Raw genomic sequence first — 26306 nt, 5'->3', positions numbered from 1 at the left:
CAGATGCTGCTAAGGGGTCTGTCTAGCATGCAGCTTTGTCATGAACAACTCGAGCTTCTGAGCAGAACAGCCCTGTACCATGTGCCCTTTACGGTTAACAGTAGTTGTGGCTGCAGTAAAGTGATCTTCACTTTTCTGCTCATCAGTGTTATGCATAGAAATAAGCTGTATTTTGAACTTAATTCAACAACATGGTCAAATTCTTGTTTGCATTTTAGTGGTATTGTTAATGAAAGGGCTTTATAAATAATGACCTCTGTATTTGTCCCTACAGTACTTCAACTGCTGCTGTTAGGCTAATGCATCATAGCTGTCTTGTCTTCTGACAGCAGTCAACATCTAAAATGCAGACTGTTTTAATCTTGTGTGCTGTTTTAGAAACTACTGCTGTAATACTAGGAGCACAAACTGAGGAGTTTGCATCCTATAATTGTCAGAGCATAAGGCTTGTAGTCACATAGAGTATAAATTGCATCTTGTGAATATAACACTGTTTTTTCAGTCTCTTATCTAGGTTAAACCTTGCTGTGAATGTATTGAATGCTTTTGAGATGAGGCTGACCTCTTCTACCACAGGATCAAATTGGTCTTACATGATACTAATTTGGAATTTCACTAATTCATAGTGGTTGTAATGGCAGTATACTGGATCTGTCCTGTTGGTAATGTGGCAAACTAGTTAGCTTGTGTTAGGATAAAAGCTTTTAAAGCCTTTTGCCAGAGTTACTGGATTTAAACATGGCAGTTCCAAGTTGGTGCCCTTTTAGGGGTTAGCAACAGTATGTTGCTATCTTCATGGATTCACAGTCCAAATATTCTTCCTATAGGCTAACAGTAGTAAGGTACTGAAACTGTTGCTTAATGTCTGAATTAATACAATAACTGTCAATTAATTCTTGCAACTGATACCCTTCTCCATAAGTAGGGTACACAGTTCCTCAACTTACCGTGTGAGATACAGTAATGGTGCCAGTAATAGCTCTGACCTTGCCTACAGCTGATGTAAAGCAGTGGCATAGCTCTAGAGCTGCACTGTATAAGCAACCTAGTGAAATTCGGGTATGTTTGCCTTAAAATGATACGAAAAGCATCGCAAGGCTTGGGCCTGTATGCCAAAGCAGAACCTTTAAAGGTAAAAATCAAACTGTATTATTATCACTATACTATATTGAGCAGCTTTTCACCACCTCTTAAGTGTCTGATCAAAAATACGTAGACGCTGTCACCTGTTTTCTATGCTTACTATTAAGAGTCTTAAAGTATTGCTAATACAAATTACCTTGTGGTATGTGTGATACAATCTTGGTTAATGCATTACAATCACTTCTCTCTCAACCTAGCTCTTGTCAATAAAGTTTTGGGCTGACATGCATTGCTTTGATTAAAGCAGCTCATCTTTGCTGATTGGTGCTACTGTTAGTTGTGAAGAGATACAATGCAATAACAGTTTGTAAAATACTGAGGTGACAGCATCTGAACTTTCTTTATCTTGGTGACTGCTGGGACCACTGTCTTCTAGTATGTGATCCAGTTCAACCATTGTCAAAGCTAAACGCTAAAGCTCTGTGAAACATAACAGTTCACTTGTGTTGTACAAATTACCCAATTCCCTTATGATAAACCTTTTATTAGGTACAGGATTTGGGGGGGGGGGGGGGAGGCCAAATCCTCACCCAAGAGCTGTGGAAGGCAGAGTCCAGCTCTCAGTACACTTGAGGCAGTGAAGACTGGCTGCAAGACAAGGAACAAGAACAAAGGCAACATAACCAGAACATCTGTCAAGCCCTTGGTTCAATCCTCAAAGGTAAGTTATGCAGCACTACAAAATAAGAGACTTTTCTTGCTCCTTCCTGTCAGTAATCTGATGCCTGATCAGATCATAAATTGGTGAAAAGCTCAAGTTACAACGAAGTCCTCCAAGCGCACATGACAATAGGCAGGTGACTGTAGCTCACTAAGGTACACAGAAGTAGACACAGCTTTTATGCTTTGGGGCTTACCGTAAAATACAGAGATATTTTGTACAGCTATCTTGCGTCCGAGTACAAAAAGTTCTTCAGGCCAGAAGCATGTGGGCTCCACCAAATCTGATCATTCCTGCTCTACTGAAGAGCTTTACTTTTAACAGTTAGTGGTCTAAGCTTCCCCATGTCTATAATAAACTTAACGATTAGGTTAAAGTTAACAAAAATCTCATCTTAAAATGAAGGCTTAATCAGGTGAGCACAATATATCTTGCATTATTTGTTTACAATCAGTCACATTTGTCTACAGTTCAGTAATGCCAATTGCAGCAAGATATATTTTTAAATATGAAACGATATTTAAATTTTTAATTATATTTTATATAAAACTTATTTAATTATATTTTAAAATATAATTAAATGCTACATGAAATATTGCTAAATATTGTTGAGTTCATGCCCCAATAGAGTTATTCTAATAACCTAGTTTAACTCTTGCTAAACCTCTTAGTTTTAGAGGAAAAACATTTCCTTTTCTCTGATTATCACTGTCTAGCTAGTCCTTTATGGTACAGGAACAGCTATGCATAAAGTCTCAAGAGCAACTGAGGTATGGCTAATGCCTGATGGCTTAAATTCTTGTTCCTAACTTGCTCCCTTTAATTGCCTTTTTTATTTTAAGTAAACAACCTGTTTTATACTCCACTAATCTGTGTTACTGGTCATGTGATGATCAAAGCATGAACAAAGTTAATGAAAAAAGATGAATATCCTTTAGTAACTATACCGCAGGATAATGACTGAAAATGCCCGGATGGGACTCCAGCCTCATGTGAAGGAAAAAGCCAGAGCACCCTAAAAGAGATGGGACTGAGTTGCTTAAGTCTTTCACTGTGATCTGCAAACAGTATACAAGGAAGCGTACAAAAGAGGTGAGGTAAAACTCTGACGAAGCACCTCTCAAAAGCTAACTTCAAGCTCAAGCCTCCTCCTTCCTGGGCTGCGAGCGCGTCGTGCCGGCTCCCCAAAACCACCGCGTTCTCTGGAGCAATAAACGTGCCTCTGGTGACGGACTAGAGTTGTTTAAAGTGCTGTCTGAATAGCAGCTCTGCCAACGCTCAGCCGCCCGGGGCCAGGCAGGATGGCGGCGTCGGCCTCCGAGCCGCCCCTCTCCGCACCAACGGCCGCCGCCTCGCGACATCTCGGGGCCGGCCGCTTCCGCTGACGTGTCACAGCCCCGCCCCGAGCGCTGGCCAGCCGCCCCTCTGGCCGCTGTCACTCAGCCCGGGGGCCACGCCCCGCGGGGGGGGCGGGGCGCGGCGGAGCGGCAGTTGGGCGCGAGGGCGCCTCCTGCCGCGGCGGCCGTTGCGGCGGGCGGTTGGGCGCGCGGCGCGGTCGCTGGTTCGCTCGCTCGCTGTGAGGGGGCCGGGGGCCGCCGCGGGTAGCCGTTTCTTCGGACAAAACACTGGCAGGGAATATTTCCCAAGCGTGAGAGCGCTGGGTATAGACAAGAGAATTACCTTTATTGGCAACTTTAATTACAGCTATTCAGTCGATTCACCCATTCAGTTGACGTTTTTATTTAAAATAGTTGTGTGTTTTGCCCTGAGGTCCTGGCTTTGATTTAATGGTTGTTGAAGAAAAAAATGACATGGGATTTTGCTTTGTCGCTGACTACTTTTTTTTTTTTTTCCCTTCCTTCCTTCTTTGTGTGGAATGTGTTGAAATGACTGCTTCCGAGATTGTTCAGGTGAACTGTTCAGAGTGCTAATTAAGTAGGCAGGTGTCACTGAATTCCAACTGGTGACGTTTCTGTGTCTTACAGTGCTTCAGCAAGAAATTCCTGTGAAGCCTAATAAGAAAACCCAAGGATGACTGCCTACACCGTCCCTTTTCTCCTGGAAGGAGAAAATGTCCCAGTAAAGGATTTTTGTATTATGGTGATAAGCAAAATCAGAGAGTGGGAGCAGGGAAGCTAAATAGACTGAAGACCCAACTAACTTAAAAGGTGAAACTTTTCCTTTTTGTTATTTACCTGGCATATGTTTTGGTAAATGGGGTTAGTTTTATTTTCATGAGCTATGGTTTCAAGTAAAGTAAAATTTTTGGCAATTTGTTACTGCTAAGGAAGCAATTATAGACAAAACTGGTAGAAATAATGTTATAGCGCTTTAAAATGCTGTAACATGCCTCTTGTAGCAACATCCAAGTTTAATGGAAGAAAGAAAACGCAAACCACCTGATTAAATCTGAAGAAAAGGAGAGAAGTGGAAGACTTGCATAAAGATTTTAGCTCTAAAATGCAGAAATAATACAGGTATGACAACGTATCTTCTATGAGCTTCCCTTGTATGAAATAAATTAATGCTTTACTAGAAGTTCCAATCCTGTAATATCCGGATGTTTCTCTTTCATCTCTGTTGGGGCTGCTGATGACTTATGAGTGGCCCTGACTGATCTTCTGGTCTTGAGGGGCCACCCTGAAACACAGTTTCTTTTCTTCTCCCACATTTGGGCTGATAAGCCAACTATCTGGTACTTCTTTTCCACTTCCACACACGCCTCTCTGCCTGTCAGCTGCCTCCCCAGCTCTCCCCATCTTCATTCATTTCCTTTCTCGTGTCCTGGCTCATGATCCTCACCTCGCACTCCAAATGCAGCTGAGTTTATTTTCTTCATAACCACCGCTGCTGGACTTGTTTCCCATCACCATAGCCAAGTCACTGGTAATGTAGTCGTGTGATTGCAGACTTATGTACCAGGCTCAGCAGGAAACTTTTAACTTTTTTCTTAGCCTTATCCTCTGTTCCCCCTGAAAACTTATATATACTTTTGTTATGCAAAAAGCATAAACTGAAAGGTATGGTAACCCACTTCTGCACATTCAGCCACTGGTTTGGTATTTATTATGATATAGCATTTCCCAATTTTAGGCTTTGTGTTTGCACAGATTCTCTGTGTATAGATGCTTTGGTCCTGGGCTGTGGTTTCCCTCTCTGAACTATATGGTAGTTTAAGGCCTCACCTTGCTATTGCACAAATTGTATGTTTTTGGAGGTGTTTGTTTGTTGTCTTAACTGTAGTTGCAAGAGACAAAGGAGACGAAACAGGATGAGAAACCATGCTGCCCTAGGCATATCTGTCTCTGGAAGATGGTTGATGAAGATGCACTGTAAAAAGTGAGTTCATGCAATAAGCGCTGTTATAAGGTTTAGTTACGCCACAGGATTTTAAAATTTTAAAATTATAATCAGCTATGAGCTTTAGTGGCAAGTTTGAATTTGTCTGATAGGTCAATTCGGTAAAGTTAGTGGAGGTCTGACTGTTTTCATTTGTTCCTTGCAGTGGGTCTTGGGTCTAAAATGCAGTATAGACTGCAACAATTGGTCCATTTAAAAAAAAAATGACTTCAGAATGCAGCACTCTTAAAAATGGCTGATTGTGACTTTGAGACATCCATAATCTTGTTTCATCATAGAAAAAGACCGGACTGCTAACCATTTCCACTGGATTCTGCGCTGGGACGGAATCCCCCAAGTGACTATATATCCCTACAACTAGAGCTGTTTTCCTTCTGCGCTGGGGAAATTTGAAGAGAATATCAGCAAGATAAGTGCTGCTGGTAGCAAGGCCACCAATACCAAGGTAGTAGGCAACTACAGGGCGAGAGAGGGGCAGTAACCCTGTGGGCTTCTGTCAGCTGGAAAGCTGGTTCTAAGGGAGACAGGACTGTATCTGCTTTTCCTCCCCTGATGCTCTCCTGCAAGGAAAAGGAAACTGTGAACTGCAGCTTGCAAAAGTTTCTTTTTGCAGGTTATGTCTGAAAGACAGCTCTAACAATGTCACAATCAAGGGTGGAACATGGGCTGCAAAATATTCAGTTTACCTTGTGGAGCTCAGGCTGGCAAGAGGAACACTATCGCACTTGTAGAAAGTTCAGATTTAACCTATGGTTTGATCTGTGCTCTTCTTGACAGGTGAAGTTTGATCACTGTGAAGTGCATTTTATGAATTTCTACAAAGATTAGCAGAAAAGTTTTATATTTATCAAGGCAACTTTCCAGCAGGCATTGCTGAAATGATGGTAGTATGATCACTTAATCTTATCATTTACTTTACCTGAAAACTAAAATACTCAGATGAAATTATAAAAGCAGTAGGGGGATATCATCTTTTTTTATTGCACAGCTTGAATGCTTCTAGCAGGATATGAACAGCATGTGACAATTCAGCCTGGTAACAACTTTGTACATAGATCCATAGAACAGATTACTTCAGTTTTTACAAAAGTTACAAGTACTATAGAGAGATAGTGGGATCATGGTTTGTAAACCTTAAACCACACTTTCCTGCACGACAATCTGCAAAGAGGATGTTCTTTTTTGTAAAGTGAGTATGTGTTGTGCAGCCGCAAGAAGCTTCCCCTTTCTTCAGAAGGACTACATAAATGTTACTTCTGAGATTGCGCATCCTGCAGTTACCTTGTAGTTTGCACTTGAGTGATCAAGTGTTTTAAGTGAAGGGGCTGTCATGAGCCATTTTGTGACTCTTCGTGTTCTTGATGTTAAACGTCAGACAACAGAAATGGAGACCCTGGATCTGTTGAGGAGTTGTTTGGTGTGCAGATGGGACCTGCAGAGGAGAAACCCCAGAATGCTACCTTGTCTTCATTCCTTCTGCAAGGACTGTCTTCCAGATTTGATTCAAGGATATAGTTATATTCCTGCTGGGTATGAAATTATATATGAAGGTAATATTTAAGAATCTCTTTTTTACTTATGCTCTTTTTAATACAATATTATAATAGAGGGACTGAGAAGTATTTTTTTTTTTTATAGCATGCTCCTTTAAAACACTAATTTTGAAGAATAAGCTAGGAGACTTGAAATTTGTATGAGCAGAGGGTGAAACTGGGAACAAGTCTAATCGTTATGTTTTCCATCCAGCAATATATAAATGATGCAGTGAGGCAGTGTTTTAAATTTCCAGAGTGGGCTTGGTTTCAATTACTTATTCATAATGCTATACTTGTTTAAAATATTTGCTTTGTTTTGGGAATAAATGCTACAGGGTAGCTGCTAGGCTACATCTCTATTCAATCTTTTGGATATATTGGAACTTTGTAAGGTACTGGTTGTAGTGACAGATTGCTTTACTCCTCCTTCTCTCCCACCATGCCCCAGCCTGCTCCCTCCCCACCAACACCACAGCAAACACTGACATAAAAACTTCCAGTTCTTTGCTCCTAACAGAGGTCACAATCATTGTTGTTATGATATGTATGTTGTAGGGCACTGAAACTCTTTTGCACTTGCCTTATATCTCATTGTAAAAGTAGTTTTACTCTGTCTGCACTCTTAAGACTCTAGGATGTATTGTAATTCACTTTCACAAGCTGAGTAAATCTAGTGATAGAGAAGCGTTTCGTGACTGTGGCTTTTGGAAATTCTGAACTTGTACTGTTCTTAGTATGGTGTTAAGAAAAAATATGTAACTTTTTTGGAACAAGACAGGACTTAAATCACAGAAGCACAAACATTTTATTTTTAACTGAATGAATGAGTCTTGTCATGGGGGAGCATTCCAGATCCATTACTGATTTACAAGAAGGGTAAAGGCATGAAGGTAACTTGAATTTTCACAGGGTTTGAATGTGAGATGAGTAAGAGACATCACTTATTTATTACATACAAGATTTTAAAACGTAGGAAGAGAAGATACCTTCCCTGAGGTGATGATAATCTGAATTGACTAGATAACGTAAGGCAGGCAAGTTCAGGTTTGAGAACAAATGGGAACAATTCTAGCAGACCACTGTTGAAAGGCTAGGAGAACACAGGAGGAGGAGGAGAAGGGGATAAATGTGAGAGGAGAAAGGCTATTCGTGCATGGGCAATTAGAAGGAGGCAAAGAGCAAAGCAGTCATTTCAAGTAAATGCCTCCTTAAATTTTTAAATGTCCAGTCATTGTGGGCTTAAAGTCTGAGAGACTTATTTCATAATAAACTGCTGTTCAAAACACCCGCTACATTACTTTTTAGGTATCCTCATTTGACTTCTGTGCTATTACCTTCTCCCTCTTGTTTCTGTTTGTCAAGTGGAAAGGGAATGTATACCACTTGGTGAAGGGCAGCTAAACGTTCTTGTGAGTTATTACAGTATTAAAATACTAGATGTTTCTTAAAGCTCCTGAGAGTGGATCAGGGATTATTTGTCTATAGCAAATTGGAACAAAGATTAGTTTCTCTCTGTACTGCTCAAGTTTCTTTATTGCTTCCCTCCTCCTTTTATAAATTGGGGTCTTTTATGGGGTAGAGCAACACTGGAGAGATAACAGAGGAAAGAAGTAATGAACAGTGATGACCCAGTAAATGAAGTGAGACACCAGGTGCAAATACTCAGTTAATATATGAGCAACAGGAGTGGCAAAAACAGCACATTTGTCTCTTATTTAAATATCAGTGACTGAAACTGCAGCCAGCATAGGTCAGCCAGGATAAAATCTGTAAAATCATCTGATGGCAAGATGCTAAGCATTGCTTGTTTTATCTGTGCTGAGTTTTTGGCTGCTCCTACGTCAACTAAATTTTCAGTGTTATCTTTTAGCATGATTATATGTTTGTGCTAATAGTAAACTGTAAATAAAAACAATGCCAAGCCACTTCAGCTGAGGAAACGTAAAGTATTGCCTGTAACAAGAATACATTCTTTGCTTGAAACTGTGGTTTCAACATGCTGTACTCTAAGTAATGCTGTACTAAAACTAAGCTGTTTTCTAGTTTGTTGTTGTTGTATTAAGACTGCTGAGAAGATGGAAGTAAGTGTCCCTGATATTTGATAGGGAGTGATGTTGGACACTTGCTTTTAAACCTGTATCTCAATCTTCTTATTTAAGAAGGATCATTAATGAAAGCTCTGAGATAGCCTGAGCTCTTATGGAAAAGCTGCAAGCACATTAGAACTTATTAAAAACTATGAGAACAATGTTCTTGTAAAATTTATGAATTATTACCAAATAATGCAAGATTACAATGTTACAAGACTCAGAATTTGGTAATAATTTGAATGAACTTATGACAATGCAAGTTGGGCTCCTACAGGTGTTACAGATATGAAGGGGACTTTGAGAACACTGGTTTGGAATTCACTGCCAGTAATTTGATGCTCGGTCTCTCAGTGCTGCAGTCCAGTGTCACTTTCCATTTTTTCCCCTCACAAAAAAGAGAATCCAGATTCTTCTCCTCTGCAAATCTGCATGGTGTGCTTTTCCAGTCTGTGTAGTGCATGGGAAGGTTTTTTTTTTTTTTTTTTGAGAGAGAGATTGGGGAAGAGAGAGGGTGAAATTTCCCAGATCTCCAGAGACGAAAATTTTCCAGAATAAGACTTTCCCAGGCTGCTACATGAGTTCATACATGTATGAATTCCCATTCACAGTACAGTGTGCAGACATACAAAATTGGTTTGTGCATGATGTCTTTGGTCTGGTTCCCTCTCACTGTGTTCTAAATACCTTCAAAAAAATTTTCATTCTTTTTTTGTGCATATGCCTCTCCTGTTTTGAGGGTGGGTACCAAAATGAACCAGCCTTTAATGTATTATCTGCAAATTTTTTCTTTTAGTTGTTTGATTTAAATTGTTTAAGCATGTTAAATATCACCAATGTGATAATTTAGAAAACAGTTGAGTTAGGAGCAGCGGGGGTTCATGTTTTTGGCAAGACTATCCCAGCTCAAGGGTTAGGTTTTTGTGTGTGTGTATGTGGATTTTTTTAAGGCTTTTTTTTTTTTTTAGGCTTTTTTTTTTTTTTTCTGTCCACACTCGAGTCATATTAGCTTTCCACACGTAAGAGAATCTGAGATCCGCACTTAAATACCAGGAAATGTAGCAGGGTTATGTATTAAAGAAATAAAGTGGTAAAAGCAAGTGAAACCAGATTGTTGAAGAGAGCACATGTGACTTCAATCATTGACAGGCACCCCCTTACTGCATTTCACCTTTCTTCAGCTTGTAAGGTAGGTGTTACAGATAGCCGTGGATTTCCTCATTGTGAACTGCTTGCTGGCAAGGGACGTGGAAAATTCAGCCAAGTACTGGTCACACTTGCATTTAATGTGTTCAGAGATATCTTCAAGGGCTTTGTTTCATGACAAAGATTGAGCTCTATGACTGCTTTAGCTCTAGGCTCACTTTCATTACAGTATATCGGCATAAAGAGTAGGGCGTAGCGGCATAAGGAGGAGGCTCCAGGTGCTGACATGCAATGCTCTATCTTGCACAAAGTTTATATGAAAAAATAAGAATATCTGCAGAGCTCTTTACACTGTATTTGGATTTCCAATGGAGTACTATTTGGCCTTTTGTGTGTTACAGCTGTTGCATCTGCAGGCCCCGAAAAAACATGTTGTGAGGCAATGATATAAGGCAAGTGATGTGATGTATCACATCTAATAATTCTGAAGGGGAAATACCCATTTGCTTTAATTAGATTCACTCAACACCAAATACATGTTTTATTTCCAAAAAGGGAAGTAGAAAGCTTATCCCAAATCTGGGGAACAATGTATTTACTGTTCATGATGTATATGTGTAGTCATCTGAAAATGGATTTAAAGTTACTCTGTTCTCCTCATGCTGTTGCTTACCTGTCGTATCCAAAAGGCAAGTGAAACAATTGGGTTTGGTTAAATATATAGGAAGATGTAGAGTGCGAGGTTGTCTTCAGAACTGTGTAACTGTCTCCTATAACCTATAATTGGTTCTCGAAGGAAATGTGAATTACACCTGCAGCTTGAGCTGTAGGTAATGCTCTCTGAGAATAATTATTCTAATTGTTTTTGGAGGAAAAAGAGTGGAGGGATATAGGTGCAACATGTGGTCAGCAAGTATGAATGTGATGTGTGTGATAGCCCTGCTGTTTGTTTAATTATGCTAATCAGTTCTCAGGTTAATTATCTGCATTGATTTATTTCTCAGACAACCACCTAGAGCGCTCTTTCTGTTTAAACCTGACCAGACTGGAAGACCATGAAACAAAACTGCCAGTTGAGACTTTTGATGTTCAAAAGGGCTTTGTACTCTTTCTACACATAGTGCAGAGGTTACAGCTTATACTTTCAGAGATGATTGCTACAAATTATCCACAGCCTTGTCACTTATAAGCTGGATCACCGGAATATAGGTGGAGCAAAATCCAAAGGGCAGTCAAAACTTTCAGCTCTTTGTTTGTGCTTCTCTAGAGGAACGTTCTGTACTGGAGTCACTACCTTCATGTCCACTTACTCTTCCCTGGGTGCAATGCTTCAGTGGGCTTTGCTGGAAGAACCCTGTTTTCTGAAAACTGATTTCTGATATCCTCGATTGGGTGCCCATATCTGACTGTGGAATCCACTGACTTTGAATTTCCATTTTTCCCCAACCTACTGTCTAGTTACTATCGCTAATGAGAGCGTGAGAGTGGAAATGAGCACCTGGCTCATGAAAAAGGGCTGCAAATCTATTCAGCAAAGTACACATCTGATGCTGAAGTTTTTCAGGGCTCAGGGGTGTGTGTGTATATGTATAAATATACATTATATGCGTGCATATTTATGTCTATTGCTCTGTACTGTTGGTGGTTTTTGTGGTGCTGTTCAGGTTCATTAGCCTGCCATAGAAGGCAGTTACGGGAGTAGTGGAGCACTGCAAGGATGTATTTGTAGGACTATTCTTTCACATCCTTCATGTGATGAAACTTTCTGGGAGTCCATTCAGTGTACATTGTGTTCTTCACAGGTCATTCAGTACTAGCTGATAAATCAGATATATTGAGAATGGCTTAGATGTGGTTTATCCTGCATATCACATAGAAATAAGGATCTATCCTGCGTATCACACTGAAACAGGGTTTAAACCCACCGTTAGGATCCTTGCTAGCCTTTCTAAACTCATGATCATCTCTTTAGCAATGAAGTGCGATATCATAAATAATGATTTCAACTGATAAGCAGGAGATAAGGAACTCTTGCAAAAATGATTTATGTAAATGTTGCTACATCCTTCCTACCAAAAAAAAAATCTACATACAAAAATAGAGCATGTCGACAGCACTTTTAGCTTTTTCTTATTTCTAGGTATTTTGATAACAATAATGGACCTCGTTTGGACATCATGACTGCAGCAGAGCTCGGTTTGGGTCCTTATCTCTTAACATATAAGCTCTGTTGTTTGAGCCCTGTAATTCCATGTTGGATTGCTGTTTAGATCCAACAGTTGCATCATTCTTGTACGTACAAACAGTGAGTCTCTAGGGCTTCTGACTACTCATCGCTTCACCCACAGTGCTATAATAAAGACAGCTCATTTAAATATATCATTAAAGTAGGGGTTCTTAAAACAAATTAACATTGTTATTTAGAGGCAGTATTGAGATAGGAAGGCAAGAAACATTTTAGGGAATGGTCTGCAAAGCATATGGTGGGAGTAAATGGCTTTGTAAGACCTGCTACCTGAATCCAGAAAAGCTCTCTTCTTTCCTTCTGCATGCTTGTTCCAGGTTACTCGGAGGAGTGAGAGAAGACCTAGGTGGAGGGAAGTAGGGTGCTGCTATTCATTTTCACTATGGAATTTTTATTTCACCACTTTAGGAAAAATACAACCAAGGCAACTTAAGAGAGGCCTAAATGAATCTCAGGAGGTGAGGGCAAGAAGGAAGGCAAGAGAAAAATATCATGCATCTTGCAGTGGCCCGGTACACCTCCCTACCCTGCTGATTTGTCAGCATTTCTTGCTGGAGAAGGGGGAGCAGTCCCAGGTACTCTGCGGAAAGGTGTAGCTGCTTCCATCGGCAGTACGGCAAAGCCTGATTCCAGGGAGCACACTGTGCATGCAGTTCTGCTTAATAACCATCTGCTTCCCAACACAAGCGACTGCGACGTGTGTAGCTCTCTAAGTGACTGTTTGTCCAGAGGACAGGTAAGAGGTTTCTAGCAAATTGTACTTCAGTGGAGATTTGCGCTCTTAAGCCTAAGCGCAGCACAGCATGCGCACTTTATATTGTTGAAGTAGCTGCAGCTTGTGGCCATTTGTAGACATGCACGTAAGGTTTGCTTAATTTCAGGATAATTGCTTCATAAGCCATTCTGTAGTGTGTTTATTATGCCAAAATATCATTAGATTCTTTGGGGAATTTATATAAAATTGGACATTTCCAGGGAGCGCAGATTTTTATTTAATGGAAAAGGAATGAGATGAGAAGACGCCCAATTAGCTGATCAAGTATGATCTCCAAAGCTACCATGTTCAGAGGAATCCCTCTTTCAGCAAGATGCAAATATGTCTCCTGTGGATCTAATGAACTCATAAACATAGAATTCAGTATTAGGACAAGTGAGAAGGTGCTTACTGATTAGTCCTTGTATGAGTAGGAAGCTACTTTCAATAGAAGGTTGCTGTGGTGTTCCTATCTCTTTTTTTTTTTTTTTTCTGTTAGCTATTGCTCTTTTTCCTGTTTGTTTTTTGGGTATTTGGGTTTTTGTTTGTTTGTGTTTTAGCTGAGAGCTAGACACATCTTCTGTTCATCTCAAGGGCATTTTAGGTTTGAAATCATTGAATAAATGTTATAACAAGTCTTAAATATCCAAGTAACTGAATTACAATCAAAGCCGTATCTCATTTGATTGTCTGTGGTAATGAGATTAATACAATATTCTGGCCCGTGCCTGCGTACAACTTGCTCTGTGTATACCTTTGAAACAGCACAGATTTCCATAGGAAAGGCTAGGATCTGAAAACTGGGAAATACTTGCCACATGGCATCTATAATATTGCTTTTAGATATCCAGCAATATTAATCGGCAGCAATGTCATCTATCTCCAAACCATGATTGTTCTAAACTTCTTAATACCATTTCATTTCTCAGTAAATATGAAGAGGCTTTTGTGAATAACTGAAATTCATGCATGAAATATGTTTTCTTAGAGTATTGAAGTTTTCTTAAAAATATTAAAAAGACAATAGTGCCAGTTGTCAAATTAATGCCTTCCTTATACAATGTATTTTGTTTCACTGGTTTGTAACAGATTAGCATAACTGAAGTTCACAGGAAGCCGTCTGAGGCTGTGAGCATTCCATTAAATATCGTTCAGTTGGTATAATTTAACGTTTTGCGTGACCTGTATAGTGTTGGAATGTAATAAAATATGTGACTTAATATTAGCTTTTACCTTATGCGGTGAATACACAGAAGTTGCCCTTGCTATGGCAAAGTCCTGCACACTGCTTGTTTCCCAGTAAGTTTTCTGTTCTCAGAAACGTTTTGTATAAGTCTGTATGCTCACCGGTGCAGTGTGTAAGTGAAGGAATGACTGAGAGAGTCATGCAATTCCCACTTTATCCCATGCAATCTCGGTTTAGAGGTTTTTTCACTGTATTAGCCAGATCTAGAACTGGCACTGTTTGGGCAATGAGGTTACGGGAGTAAGAAACCGGTTGAAGATCTTGAAGTGCTAGAGACAATTCCCTGTAAAAAGTGCAAGGAGGTTTCAGTGTGGCTAATATAAAGGCATTCTCATATAAAGGTGATTAACTACAAGTTCAGCTGGACTCACTATACTAAGGATGCAGAAGAAAGGATGGGTTTAGAAGACTTCTACATCATGGCAGCTTTAGCAACTTAATCAAATGAAGCCCCTTTAACTCCTGTTGCCAGAGCCTTGCTTACACAAGTCTCAAGTTACATACACAGAAGATGAGCAAAGCACTGCCAGTTGCTTGCGATGCCCTTTCCCCTGGGGTGACTTGTAGCTGAGTAGCACAGCCACCTGTGGATACTGGCCTGCTCTTTCTCACAGCTGTATGAACACTCAGTGTTATATGAAATGTGCAGTAAATAAGTGTGAGGTAGACCTTACCCTGTCACTTTAGCCCCCAACTCACAGTTCTGTTGTGAATGTGACCTGGGAAAACTAAACAATGCACTTCTCAAAAGCTTTTGCTTTTATTGCACGAATAGAGCTAAAAAAGGTCTTAACCTCATGAAAGTGGTTCTTTGTAATGTGTCCTCTTCAAAGGAGATGCTAGAGAACTCATTTTTTTTTTAAGCTTTTATGAATGAAAGTGAACTTATTCAGCCATCTGACTGCACAGTGCTTTTGTTGGAAGTGGTAACGTAGAAAAGGCTTGTGAGTCTCTAATGCAGAGTGCTGCTGTTAAAAGAACAGTAGCCCAACTCTGCGAATGAGAGGCATTCAGTATTGGAGGTTAGAGCTGTGCATCTGGTCAGGAGCTGCAGGAGCCGTGTCCCAAGGGCAGATAAAAATCAAGCACTTGGAAAATATGAGCGTCTCTGACAACCATCTAAATAATTCTGAGAGTAATGGACAATTTAAGATTTAATTATTCTACAGGCTGCTACTCTTGCCTAAAAATAACTTTAGCATGTTGAACAGTGTCAGTCCAGTAGAAAATTGTCATTGATCTTTTTTTTTTAAAAACTTACTTTAAGTGAGTTTACTTCATTTAGCCGTGGAAAATACTGCTTTTAGTTCTTACAAACTGATTATTTGACAAAGTGAGCATAGCACTGAAATTTTGTTCTCAACAGAATGGGAAGACTTAGATTAAAAAAAAAATTGATAATGTAAAAATAGACCAGTGTGCTACCATCATCTCTGAAGGACTGGATTCAGGTTTACAGTAGTTTAGAAATGTGATCAGAAACATGCATGGTCCTTTTCAAGAAAGCACTGTACCTTTCAGTAAGTGTAGGTCTTAGCCCAAGAAGTCTGGGAATGAAATAACTGCGATGTAAAAGGGCAGTCATACAGTTACGGACAGCTTCTTGAACTGCCGTGTTAGTGCTCAGCATGGGCAAATAATAGAATTCATTCCAGTTATACACAGTAACTAATGAAGGCAGAGCCAGGTTCTGCTGCTCAGGCTGTTCTCTTTGCTTTGCTTCGCATCAGGGGTATCTTTGGAAAAAAGACTGTTCATGTTTTGCCACCTGTAGAGTTGTAGTAGGTCTCTTGCAATGCCTGTTAGAAACTTTTATTCTGACTCTTTGCTTCTGCTGGCAGCTTAATACTGCTCTTTGACTTCATAGTTGAAGCATAGCATGCTGCACTGTAAAATTAATATCAGGTAATATGTATTTTATGCCTGGGCTTACCTCTGGTAGAGTAAAGTTTGTCTAGAAGAACAGTAGCTAGTATGCAAAAATAAAGTAGATGGGTAATAAGAAAATTCAGCTTAAAATGCAACATGCAGCTTAGTGTGGCGTTGGTTTTTTTTGTTTGTTGTTGGTGGTTTTTTTTAAGCTATAAGCCCTGATGAATTCATGGGAATTCAGACTGATAAATACTGAAATAAAACCCAGAACCACAGTGTTTTTCTAGTGTATTTCTAGGAACTTTATTGCTTTGGTTTTTGTTCCCTGTGTATTTTACTAGATCTAGCCACAAGTTGCTTATGGCTTGAAGAATACCGTAGTTTCCTGGAACTAAGCGTGTCGGTGTGATGTACAAACGCTAGCAATAACTGAAGTGTGGTTTATATCGTTTCCTGATTTACAAGGCTGGTCTGTGCTCTTTTATTTATTTATTTATTTTACATTCAGGTATCCTTTCCTGCCCTGTGTGCAAACAGACCTGCTTTGCAAGAGATGTAGTTGAAAATTTCTTTCTCAAGGACTTTCCCACCAGAAATTCAGCTATGGCAAAGGTAAGTAAAAACCACTGAGCTGTGTGCCTTGTGAGTTGTTAAATCACTGCTAGATGGACACTGATAAGCAGACCAAACTTCATATTGAACAACAGGAATCTCTTACAGTTCTGTGAAGGAATATGTAATTACTTCACCCTTAGAGATGGACGCACTGCCTTCATAGTACATGTCTTTATTTGAAGGAGGAGTTTGACCCATATACTTGAAATAAAAGGCATTTTAAATGTTGATACTAGTGGTGTAGGACTGGATCTGTGTGGCAGACAATATACTAGGAAGATGCTGAATGTCTTGGATTCCTCATTATCTCCTTTCTACTCTCAACACAAAGTGAGCATGAACAAAGATTATTGGCTGGTGATTACACCGAGATTATCTATTTGATCCAGTGGCATATCATTGTTTTTTGGTCACTTATTTTAATGATGAAGCGATCACATCATGTTTCATTTTCCTGTGGTGGAACAAAGGAGAACTGTAAGGCCTAAGGTTACCACCTTGGCCTTATATTGATATTGTATGTAGAGGTGAAGAAGGATTTCACTTGCTTTAAGTATCCAATTAACAGGCAGGTCTACTCACAGTATTGCAAATTTTTTGGAACCTCAGGAGAAACAGAGGCAGGTGTGTACCTCTGCTCCCTCTGCGGTACAGAATTCTGTTATCTGCATTGAGTAAGAGGATTTTAGAATCTGGTAGTATTGCTGGTAATGGAGTTTAAACAGCTGGAAACATGTTAAAACTAGTCTGTAATCTGCCAATTGCTTTATCCAAAGGTAAGAACTAGTATCAAAGAACCAGGGATTGTGGGCTTCACCTTCTGAACAAGATCCTGGCCCTCCATCTGTCTCTTTTGTGCTTTTGATTGCTAAGGAAATTGGATAGCCACAGTGGATATTCAGTTTCAGAGCCTTTGGGCACAAGGGAACACGTTTTCCAGAATGCAGGACAGAAGACTTGCCTTTCCACTCCTCTGCACTCCTGTAGGAGTAGCAGCACTTTATAGGTTAGTTCTGTCCCCACAGAGAAGGGACTAACCCCTTTAAATTCTGACTAAGCGACTAACCCAGTGATCTAATTGCAAAAAAGTACAGAAGAGATGTGCTTCTTCCCTGTCACAGATAGGCAGTTGCCTGTCAGTCATTTTTGTTTCATTTTCTCCATCTTAAAAAAAGGAAGAATGTGCCACCTAATCCACGGAGCGCACTGGGAGAATTTGTTAACTAATGCGAGCAAAGTGTGTTGATGGCTTCAGATGTAAAGGGGCTTCAGAAGTGCGACATACTTTTATGTAAAGCAGAAAGAGGCCTCTTCATGTGCCCTCTTCAGAGAGAAGAACAAAATTCGTAAGATAGTGCTGCAGTGTTTAAAATGCCCTTAGTATACTGGGATTTCTTAATTACCGTGACTCACTTCATTTACCTTTTAATGAGAGTTGACATCGAAAGGAAATCAAATGAGAATATTTAATGTCTTCAGAATCACTAGATTATTTTTTCAAATCTTCTTCTAGAAGATAGTTTTTCTTCTCTGTAATGCCTTAGGAGTCCTAAGAGCAATTCAATAGAAGCAGAATTCTCCCTGGAGCATAGCAGTACCCTAGAGGGACTAGGGAACCTTCCGAATAGCTTTTGGCTTGCTTCCTTTTTATTGACAGTCAAGTCATGTAACAGTGAAGCTTGCCATCTTAACAAAAAACACTCGCCCCACCCCCACAAAAAACTAAAGCAACAGTCTTACCAGCAGTGATAGCAAAGAGAGAAGCACCAGATCATCCAACAGAGACAAAGCTGAACAGCCATCGCTTTCTTAATTTATCTAATGTGTTCAAATGAGAATCTGTCAAGGCATGTAACAAAGCATTTGGAAGCAAGATATTTCTCAGTGTATGAGAGGAAAGCACAAATGATAGAGCATGCTCTATACCAGCTGTAGGAATTCCAAAAACATGAGATTCAAAATCTCTTGCCTATTTCCCCATGTCATTCCAGGAACACTGTGCCCTACAGCTTAAAAGTAATGTTAACGCCGTATAGTTCAGCATAAATTCTACTCAGACTGTCTGACAGCCAAACAGTTATGGGTAGACCTGCGAGTAGGCAGTCTTGGTTATTACAGAGAAGGTAGAACATCTCTGAACTTGTGATGTGTTCCTCCAGCTGACCCTTCATGATTACATTTTAAATTGGCCATTTCTCTTTATACAGCAAGATTTGCTCCCTAGAATAAATATCCTTACATTTTGATTATACAAGCTATTTGGTTCAAACTGTTGCATGTACCTTTTGGAAAACATTACTGATAGGCAAATAGCTAAAACACCAGAATAGCAACACAAATACTTTCCAGCTGAGACGGCAAACCTTTAAAGACATTTAAAGACATTCACAACTTTGCTTTGATGCCTTATTGTCAAAAATTGCTCAATGTCTTAAAAATTAGAAATACAACTCTTGAACAATAAGTTGATAAGGGACCTGCTGTAAAATTGCAGCCCCGCTGAAGGGAACGGTAAAACTTACATGAATTTCAGTGGAAGGAAAATTTTTATTCTTGGGCTGACATGAAATCTTTGAGTCAAACTTTGAGTCTCAGTTAGGTAGATACAGATGTTCCACTTAATATTTAAGCTGTAATTTAAAACTAGAAGGACCAGCAAAGGAAGAAATGTAGCTTTTCTCCCCTCAGGCAATCTAAAATCACAATCTGAGACAAGGTGAAGAGAAAATATTCTATTCCCTTCCCCAAGGCTTGGATCAGGGCCTGTGTGCTGAATGCATGCTGTTACGTCCTTCTCCTTGTGCTTTCCATCAGAACAGTTGGGATGCGATTTTAACTAAACTGAATTGAAGCTGAGCTGATGCCCAACAGAGAGGACACTGTAGGAAGTCACTTTGCTGTCTCGTATTAGTTGCTTGAGTAGCAGTGATAGTGGTAGCAATACTCAAGAGCTATGTACTAGTACAGTACAGTAGTATTACTACAGTAGATATTTTCTAAACTTGTAGGAAATGTTTGAGTGTGATAATAAGCTGGTGACAAAACTTTCAATGCTTTGATGGTAAAATTATATCGGTGATCACTGGCAAATTGTGTGGTGCTACGGTAAGTCAACAAATATTTATATTATGAATTCTCAGACAAGGTATTTTTATGCCTAGTGCAAATCCTTTTTCAGTGAAGTATCATCATAGCTATCTTGAAATAGCTCTTGAGTTTGTTCTGGATAACAAAGGAATCGAATTAACCACCTCATTTAAGTGCTGCTTTATTGATTTCACCTTTATTGACTATTCTAGACATTATGGCCTATATAACAAAGGAGAAGAGGGCATTCCCTGAACAGTTGAATCAGTACAGATGATAGTTAATTAAAAAGTTCCAGTTTTTCTCATATTCTCTTGTCTTTCTTATCTCTCATCAAATTTGAGATCAGTATATAAATTGAGCTCATCTTTGTCCAACTCTCTTTAGGGAACATTAGCTAAGTTTTCCATTAATAGTATGTGAGTGTCTATTGTTTTCAAAATTGCCTTACCATTTGGCATATTTTATTGTATTTTTTTGATAGCTATGCTGTATCACAGAATTGTTCATACAGTCCTACAGCCAATGTAGTAAACTCTAATTTTACGTAAGTAGTGTGGATCTAGAGTAACTCTACTGAATTTGCTCAAATTTAAATTCATATACCTGAAAGTAGATGAGGACCCCAAGGCTATAAGTTTTGTAGAGTATTGATAACCTTTAATAGGCAGAAACAGGTGAATGACACTGAAGCAAGATAAGGTAAAATGTTTCTTGATAATGCTGTGATTTAGGAGGAAACGTAAGGTTAAAATTTTTTTAATGGCTATCTTTGACTTTCCTTTAATGTTTTGTTTTGTTTTATTTTGCAACCTAGACAATCTTTGTCTCATTTAAGAAATGGGTACACTAATTTGATGTTAGAGCCATCAGTAAATATTTCAACACTAATAGAAAGGGACTACAAAGCACACCACTCACTTTCAGAAATAACCTTCACTAGTCCTCCTTGTGCTGAAATAAGACTTGTCTAATTTCATAGATTCATAGTTTTTTCAGTTCAGAAGACAATTATTATTATTTATTCTGATCTCATGTGTAACAAAGACCCTAGAATTTTGCTGAATAGTTCCTGCATCATGTTGTAATTATGCTCAGTTATACTAGACCATAGAAAGACACTCAATTTGATTTAACAGCTCCAAATCTTTGTTTTACTCTAATCAATGCTCTTAATCACTTGAATCACACTAGTTTGAGGAAGAAAAAATATCGAATTTACCAATCTGAATCACAGTCTAAGATAACAGTATCTACAAGCCAATTGATTATCCTTGTATTTAATTGCATTTTTTGTTCTCAGAGTTGTTCCACTTGTAAAGAGAAGAGACCTGCTCACACTCTCTGTACAAGCTGCAATAAGTGGCTGTGCAGCTCGTGTACAGAGGAACACAGACATGTCAAGGAAACTGGAGACAGCTTCCTCTCTGTATCCATGAAGGACTGTTCAGGTACCGAAGATACACTTTGAAGTTTTACGTTTCTTCTCAAGCAGTTATTCAGTTCAAATGGAGCAGTCTCAGGCTCTGTGCCAGAGTCACCATGCTCCATGTGAGTCTGACTCAGAAGGGTTTGTATATGTGAATGAGAGATTATGCGACCTGCTATAATTTTAGGGGCCTGAACCTACCCTCACCTCAATCAGTGCACCATGTTATCTAACACATCTTGGATACATGAGTTTCATGGAGGTGCAGTCTCTTCCGCATGCCTCTTCAGTTTGCAGAGCATCAGGTTAGGATTTGGTAGGCTTCCAGGCCAATAGGTCTTGCCCTTTCAGTGTTTCTGCCCCTTTTTGGATACTTGCCTTCAGGAAATCGCCATAAAGCAATCCCTGTGCTTGCAGGCAAGATGGGGGATGGAGGGTCACAAAGAGGAAAAGGCTGTGACTGCTGTAGGATGTTCTGTTCCTAAGGCTGGAGTGAAAAACAGGGTTCCCGAGTGTGACCAATGTGTTACTGTAAGCAAGCAAAGCTGGAACCTCTTGACAAATGTGTACCTCATTGCTCTACAGTGATGATTCACAGAGAAGAAGTCCTGAAGTCTTAAGTCCTGAGTGTTCCTATGAAACAGTTTGAGTCATTTCACGTGAGACGTGATACCCTGTGGCCAAATAGAGTGGAAACAAGAAAAATAATCTGTAAGAATAATAAAAAAGCACAGATGACAGATTTAAATGGTTTCTGAGTCTTTTCTAGAGAAAATAAAGACTGAAACACCCCCACAAATGCCCTGATTGGATGGACAATGTTTTTCTTCTTGAGTTGATGGCAAGATAAGGACTGTGGTTTTGAGGCTCTAGCTGTTTATAATTTCCCTTCACTCCGAGTAAGGCTTACCAGCTCATTTTTGCTGACAAATAACACTAAGAAAATCTACCTGTGGCTTAGTTGTGGTATTGTGTATGCTGTATAAATAAAAAGGTGCAAACACACTTTTATACTGAAATGCTTTCTCATCTTTTTAGTCCTAAATACTCTACTGAAACAAAGAATAATGAACAGAGAGGTTAGTAGTACATATAGGCTAGTTAATCTAAAACATGATTGGGGATGTAAAATAGCCCCTTGGGATATTTCAAAGAAAGCAAAAACTGGGATATACTGGTATACTACAACTCAGGCTGAGAGTTTGAGAGTGTGTTTTTTTTTTTTCTTTTTTTTCCCCCCCTTTCTGGAAGAAAGGGTTCTTCTGCTTTCAGGTTCAGTAACCTTCAATCTCTATATGGTGCTTCTGTACTACAGTTACTTTCTTCTCTGTGAGCTCTTGCAAGAGTGATAAAAATAGAGAGTCCCTTAACAGGTGTATCTTTAAACTGTTGTAACTTTTGCCGTTTTCTTTGCAAGGGACAGACTTTTTTTTTTTTTTTTTTCTCACCTGAAAACTAAGATTCACTGGGTCTGAAATGAGGTAAGTAGGACCCTGCCCTGCCTCAGTCCTGCCCATTCTGGTATTTGTGTCATTTTGATAAACAACAAGCCCTTCCTTGAGGGGCAGAACTAAAGGAACCTAACTTCCCATGGGAACCTCTCTTTCTGCTTATTCCTTTGCCATATCTGTTCTCCAACTAATGCCTCTGATCTTCCCCATCCCACCATGCAGAACCGCCAGGTCTCTGCCCTGGTACCTCCCTGGACCCCTTACCCTGTGAACCACTCAACCCTTTTCTTCCTTCCAGAGCCAGCAGGACCCAGGTCATACAGCTGAACTGAGCTCAGGTCAAATTTGTGTTCTGAGGATAATGGGGGAGGGGGAAACAGGGCAGGACTAGACTGGGACAGAAAAGTGGCAGATTACAGAGGAATTTCCTAAGGAAAAAATTTTAAAGTAGCCTGATCTCCCTGCCACCATGGACTTGTCTTTTGCAAGCCTGAAGTGAAGAGCCGTAAGAGATGATGCTGCTGGCAGGGGATTCCCTTCAAGGGCTTCTCAGCTTGGAAAGTCTGTTCATGGTTGGAAATAGCTTTATTTTTTTCACCTTCACAACGTTCTGTGAGGGCACTAGAAACGTCTGGTAGCTAGTTTTTTTTCCTAGATAAGCTAGACTTCTTTATTTTGAATGTATTCATTGGGAATTAAAATGGGAAGTTGTGGGAATGGTCTATCTCACAGTTGTTTAGCTAAGAACTCTCATTGAACTCGTACATTTTAAAACAGGACTTTTTATTTTTAAGCCTAAAACCAGCTAAGTAAATAGCAAGTGCCAGACATCGCTCTGACTTTAAACAAAATTTTCCACCTAGCATTTATATGTTGTTCAATTGCTCCAGTATGTGCTTGTTGGCTGAACCACTTACAGAGGTACTGTCAAAATTTCAGTTCTGACTTATGAGTGCCAGGCTAATACAGCTGGTTATGAATATGAAATGCTGAGATGTGGTTCACAGCAGGGTTAAATCATGGGCCAAGACAGGAACGTTCTTTATATAATGGTGAATGAAGGAGGCAGCCTGTATACAGCAACATCAACAGCATCTTTTCCACAACCACTGTATCTTCCTGATAATTTAAAAAACAAACAAAAAACACAAGTTTTCTGTATCTGTGGCTGTTAGATGTGAAAACTTTAGTTCAGACTATTTAAATTCAAAAAATCAGAACTTTTGGCTCTCTTAGTCCCAGTTTTCTTAAAAAGATGATTCAGTTTTAGTATAGATTATCTCCTGGTTAAGTGGAAGCCTGTGCTTTGCATTTGAGTAGAAAAAATCCTTTTACCAAACTATATTATAAATAGTTGGTATGTAATAACCAGCTCACTTAGTTCTAAGCCAGTTCACGCACTGACTTATTTTGTCTTTGCTTTACTACTCTTTTCTTGTAGTCTCTCAAGGTTGAATATGAACCTATGAAATCAAAGCACAAGCCAGTGCAAACTATGCAAGTTATGGGAGGACTGTATTAGCCAAGATAAGATTACTCTTTCTCAGTTGGCATCTACTAGTTAGCATAACAGAGATTTAAGACTTCCTGTTTATTTTTCTAGAGATCCATGTGAGATAGGAAAATGCAGACTGTAGGAAATGGTGACTCAGATGATGCTAATTCAGAATTTGGGGCAACAGAACTTTCCCTTTTCTTCATGTGATGTTCTGCTCAGGAAACTAACCTGGATAGTTGTGGTCAAGATGTCTGCTCCTAGAAGAAGCAAGTGCATGTGCTTATTTAGCTCCTAATTCATATGAATTCCACTGATTTTAAAATTAAAGAGCCTAGCTCTGAGCTGAGCATAAAGTAGGTCTGGAATGCCTACTGCTGAGATTGATGTATCAGGGTGAACTGCCACTAAATTGAACTAGGGAATTACTAGAGATGGAGACTGTGGGTCTGTGTTGTAATTAAATAACATTGATTTTTATCCTTTTCAGTTTGCATTTGAAATGTGCTGTCTCTCTTAAATCTGACACAGTCCTGAAAAAAACACTGATTTCTTTGTGATGATTACAAGGGCCTGAAGGCTAAAGAACCCTTTCAGAGAGAGGAAGAAAAAATGGAGAAGTTGTTACATGAGATTGTGAACAAGCTTTGTTACACTTGGCCCTGAAAGAGCACGTGTCCCTATAAGCAGGAGCTGTTTAAATATTTCTCCAAATACATATTTCATGGATAATTTGATCCTGAGCTTTCAAAAAAGAAAAACACACAGGGCACAGAACACCAAGAGGGGCTTTTGCAACACAGGAAAATTGGGATAAATGTTTTTATTCTGTGTGTGGGGGGGGTTGTTTTTTCAAGATTTGATATGATGTGATAGGGGAGGAAGAGATGATCTTTGACATCCAATTACTTGGTTATATGTTATTTGCCTTGTCATCTGCAGGGTTTTACTGCAAAAGCACATACGTGCAGTGCAATTGGAGAAAATTTGGCAGTTAAGGTGAATATAGTTTGTATCTTGATACAAAAATTGTTGGCATGGGCTAAAAAAAAAAAACCACCCAGGTTCAACGTCTGCTTTTAATAATGCTATCTATTAGGTTTTGGTTTAATGATAATATACAACAATATATTTTCCTGAAGAATAAAGTATAGTACTCTAGTGAATATATCATAAAAACATAAACTACGTAATGCTATTGCATAAAAATCTTGACCTAATCTATCACAGTCACCTCCTTGCGTGTTATGTCGAGAAAGGTGAGGGAAATAGCTCGACCAACTCAGAGGAGACAGCAATCCAAAAGTTAAGATGCTTGGCTTTACCTGCTCGGGTACATATTTTCTTCAGAGCATGGCATGGATTTTCTCCATACTTTCATTTTGTGTGTTAGCTCTCAGATTTTTTTAGCCTTTCTACTTTTATGTTGTGCATTTTCCAATTTGAAAATAGATTGAAGTGACTGAATTAGTGTAGCTTGCTGTACCTTATGTTCTATGTTATTGAAGTAGAATCGGTTCAGAGGCTTGATTGTATACAAGGCTTCATTTTGCTAGAGGATCAGGCATGGTCCCTGCCACAATTTGTTGTTGTTGTTTTTAAGTTTAGATAAATAAGATGGATTTAGTGTAGGGAAATGGAAGTATTTTTCCTCATTTTCTTTATGAGGCTATAATGTTATAGGAGTACGTTTTAAATTTTTACTTAGTTTTTGTCAGTGAACGTTGATCTAAAGATGATTGCTTTGTTGAATTTCTCGTGGATTGGTAAAAATGATAGGAGAGTGTCATTGTAGGAATACTTGGAGGATGCAATTGTGTGATTTCCTCCCCCCATACTTCTCTATGTGCTGATAATGTTGATGATCCTGTAGACAGAGGTCTTGAACATTCACCTGCATAAATCTGCCATTGTACCTAACACTGCTCAAGCTTTCAGACCATTTTGAGCAAATGATGGGTTTCCATAATACTGATGACGGGTGGTCCTTAACACCTTACACTGATAAATTAGTTCTCTGAAGTCTAAGTTGTTTGGGAATCCAAAACGAGAGGTTTTTCTGAACTTTTAGTATAGATTTATTTGTGCAAATCCAGCTTCAGTGGAAGGGATTTTGTTTTACCACTTTTTGAATTTTCTTGCATTCTTTCATTGAGTGTGTTCTTTCTTTCTAAAGCAAT

The 26306-nt window shown here is 39.3% G+C and overlaps 1 protein-coding gene across 2 annotated transcripts in view; it reads left to right on the top strand.

Annotated features, from left to right (window-relative positions):
- The first annotated feature begins 6055 nt into the window (after positions 1–6055).
- TRIM66 (tripartite motif containing 66) overlaps positions 6056–26306 on the top strand; it is a 61352-nt gene continuing 41101 nt past the window's right edge. For both annotated transcript variants that reach the window (XR_011141363.1, XM_009684699.2), the window contains exons 1-3: positions 6056–6714; positions 16558–16661; positions 21055–21202. Coding sequence is in view for 1 of the 2 variants with exons in the window: in XM_009684699.2 (XP_009682994.2) it covers positions 6495–6714; positions 16558–16661; positions 21055–21202 (472 nt within the window). In the remaining variant the exon portion in view is untranslated. The remainder of the gene's footprint in view (positions 6715–16557; positions 16662–21054; positions 21203–26306) is intronic.

Source organism: Struthio camelus, chromosome 5 (genome assembly GCF_040807025.1).
Source record: "Struthio camelus isolate bStrCam1 chromosome 5, bStrCam1.hap1, whole genome shotgun sequence".
Lineage (NCBI taxonomy): Eukaryota > Metazoa > Chordata > Aves > Struthioniformes > Struthionidae > Struthio > Struthio camelus.
The sequence above is the reverse complement of the archived record's forward strand: the minus strand, read 5'-3'. Positions and strand labels throughout refer to the sequence as shown.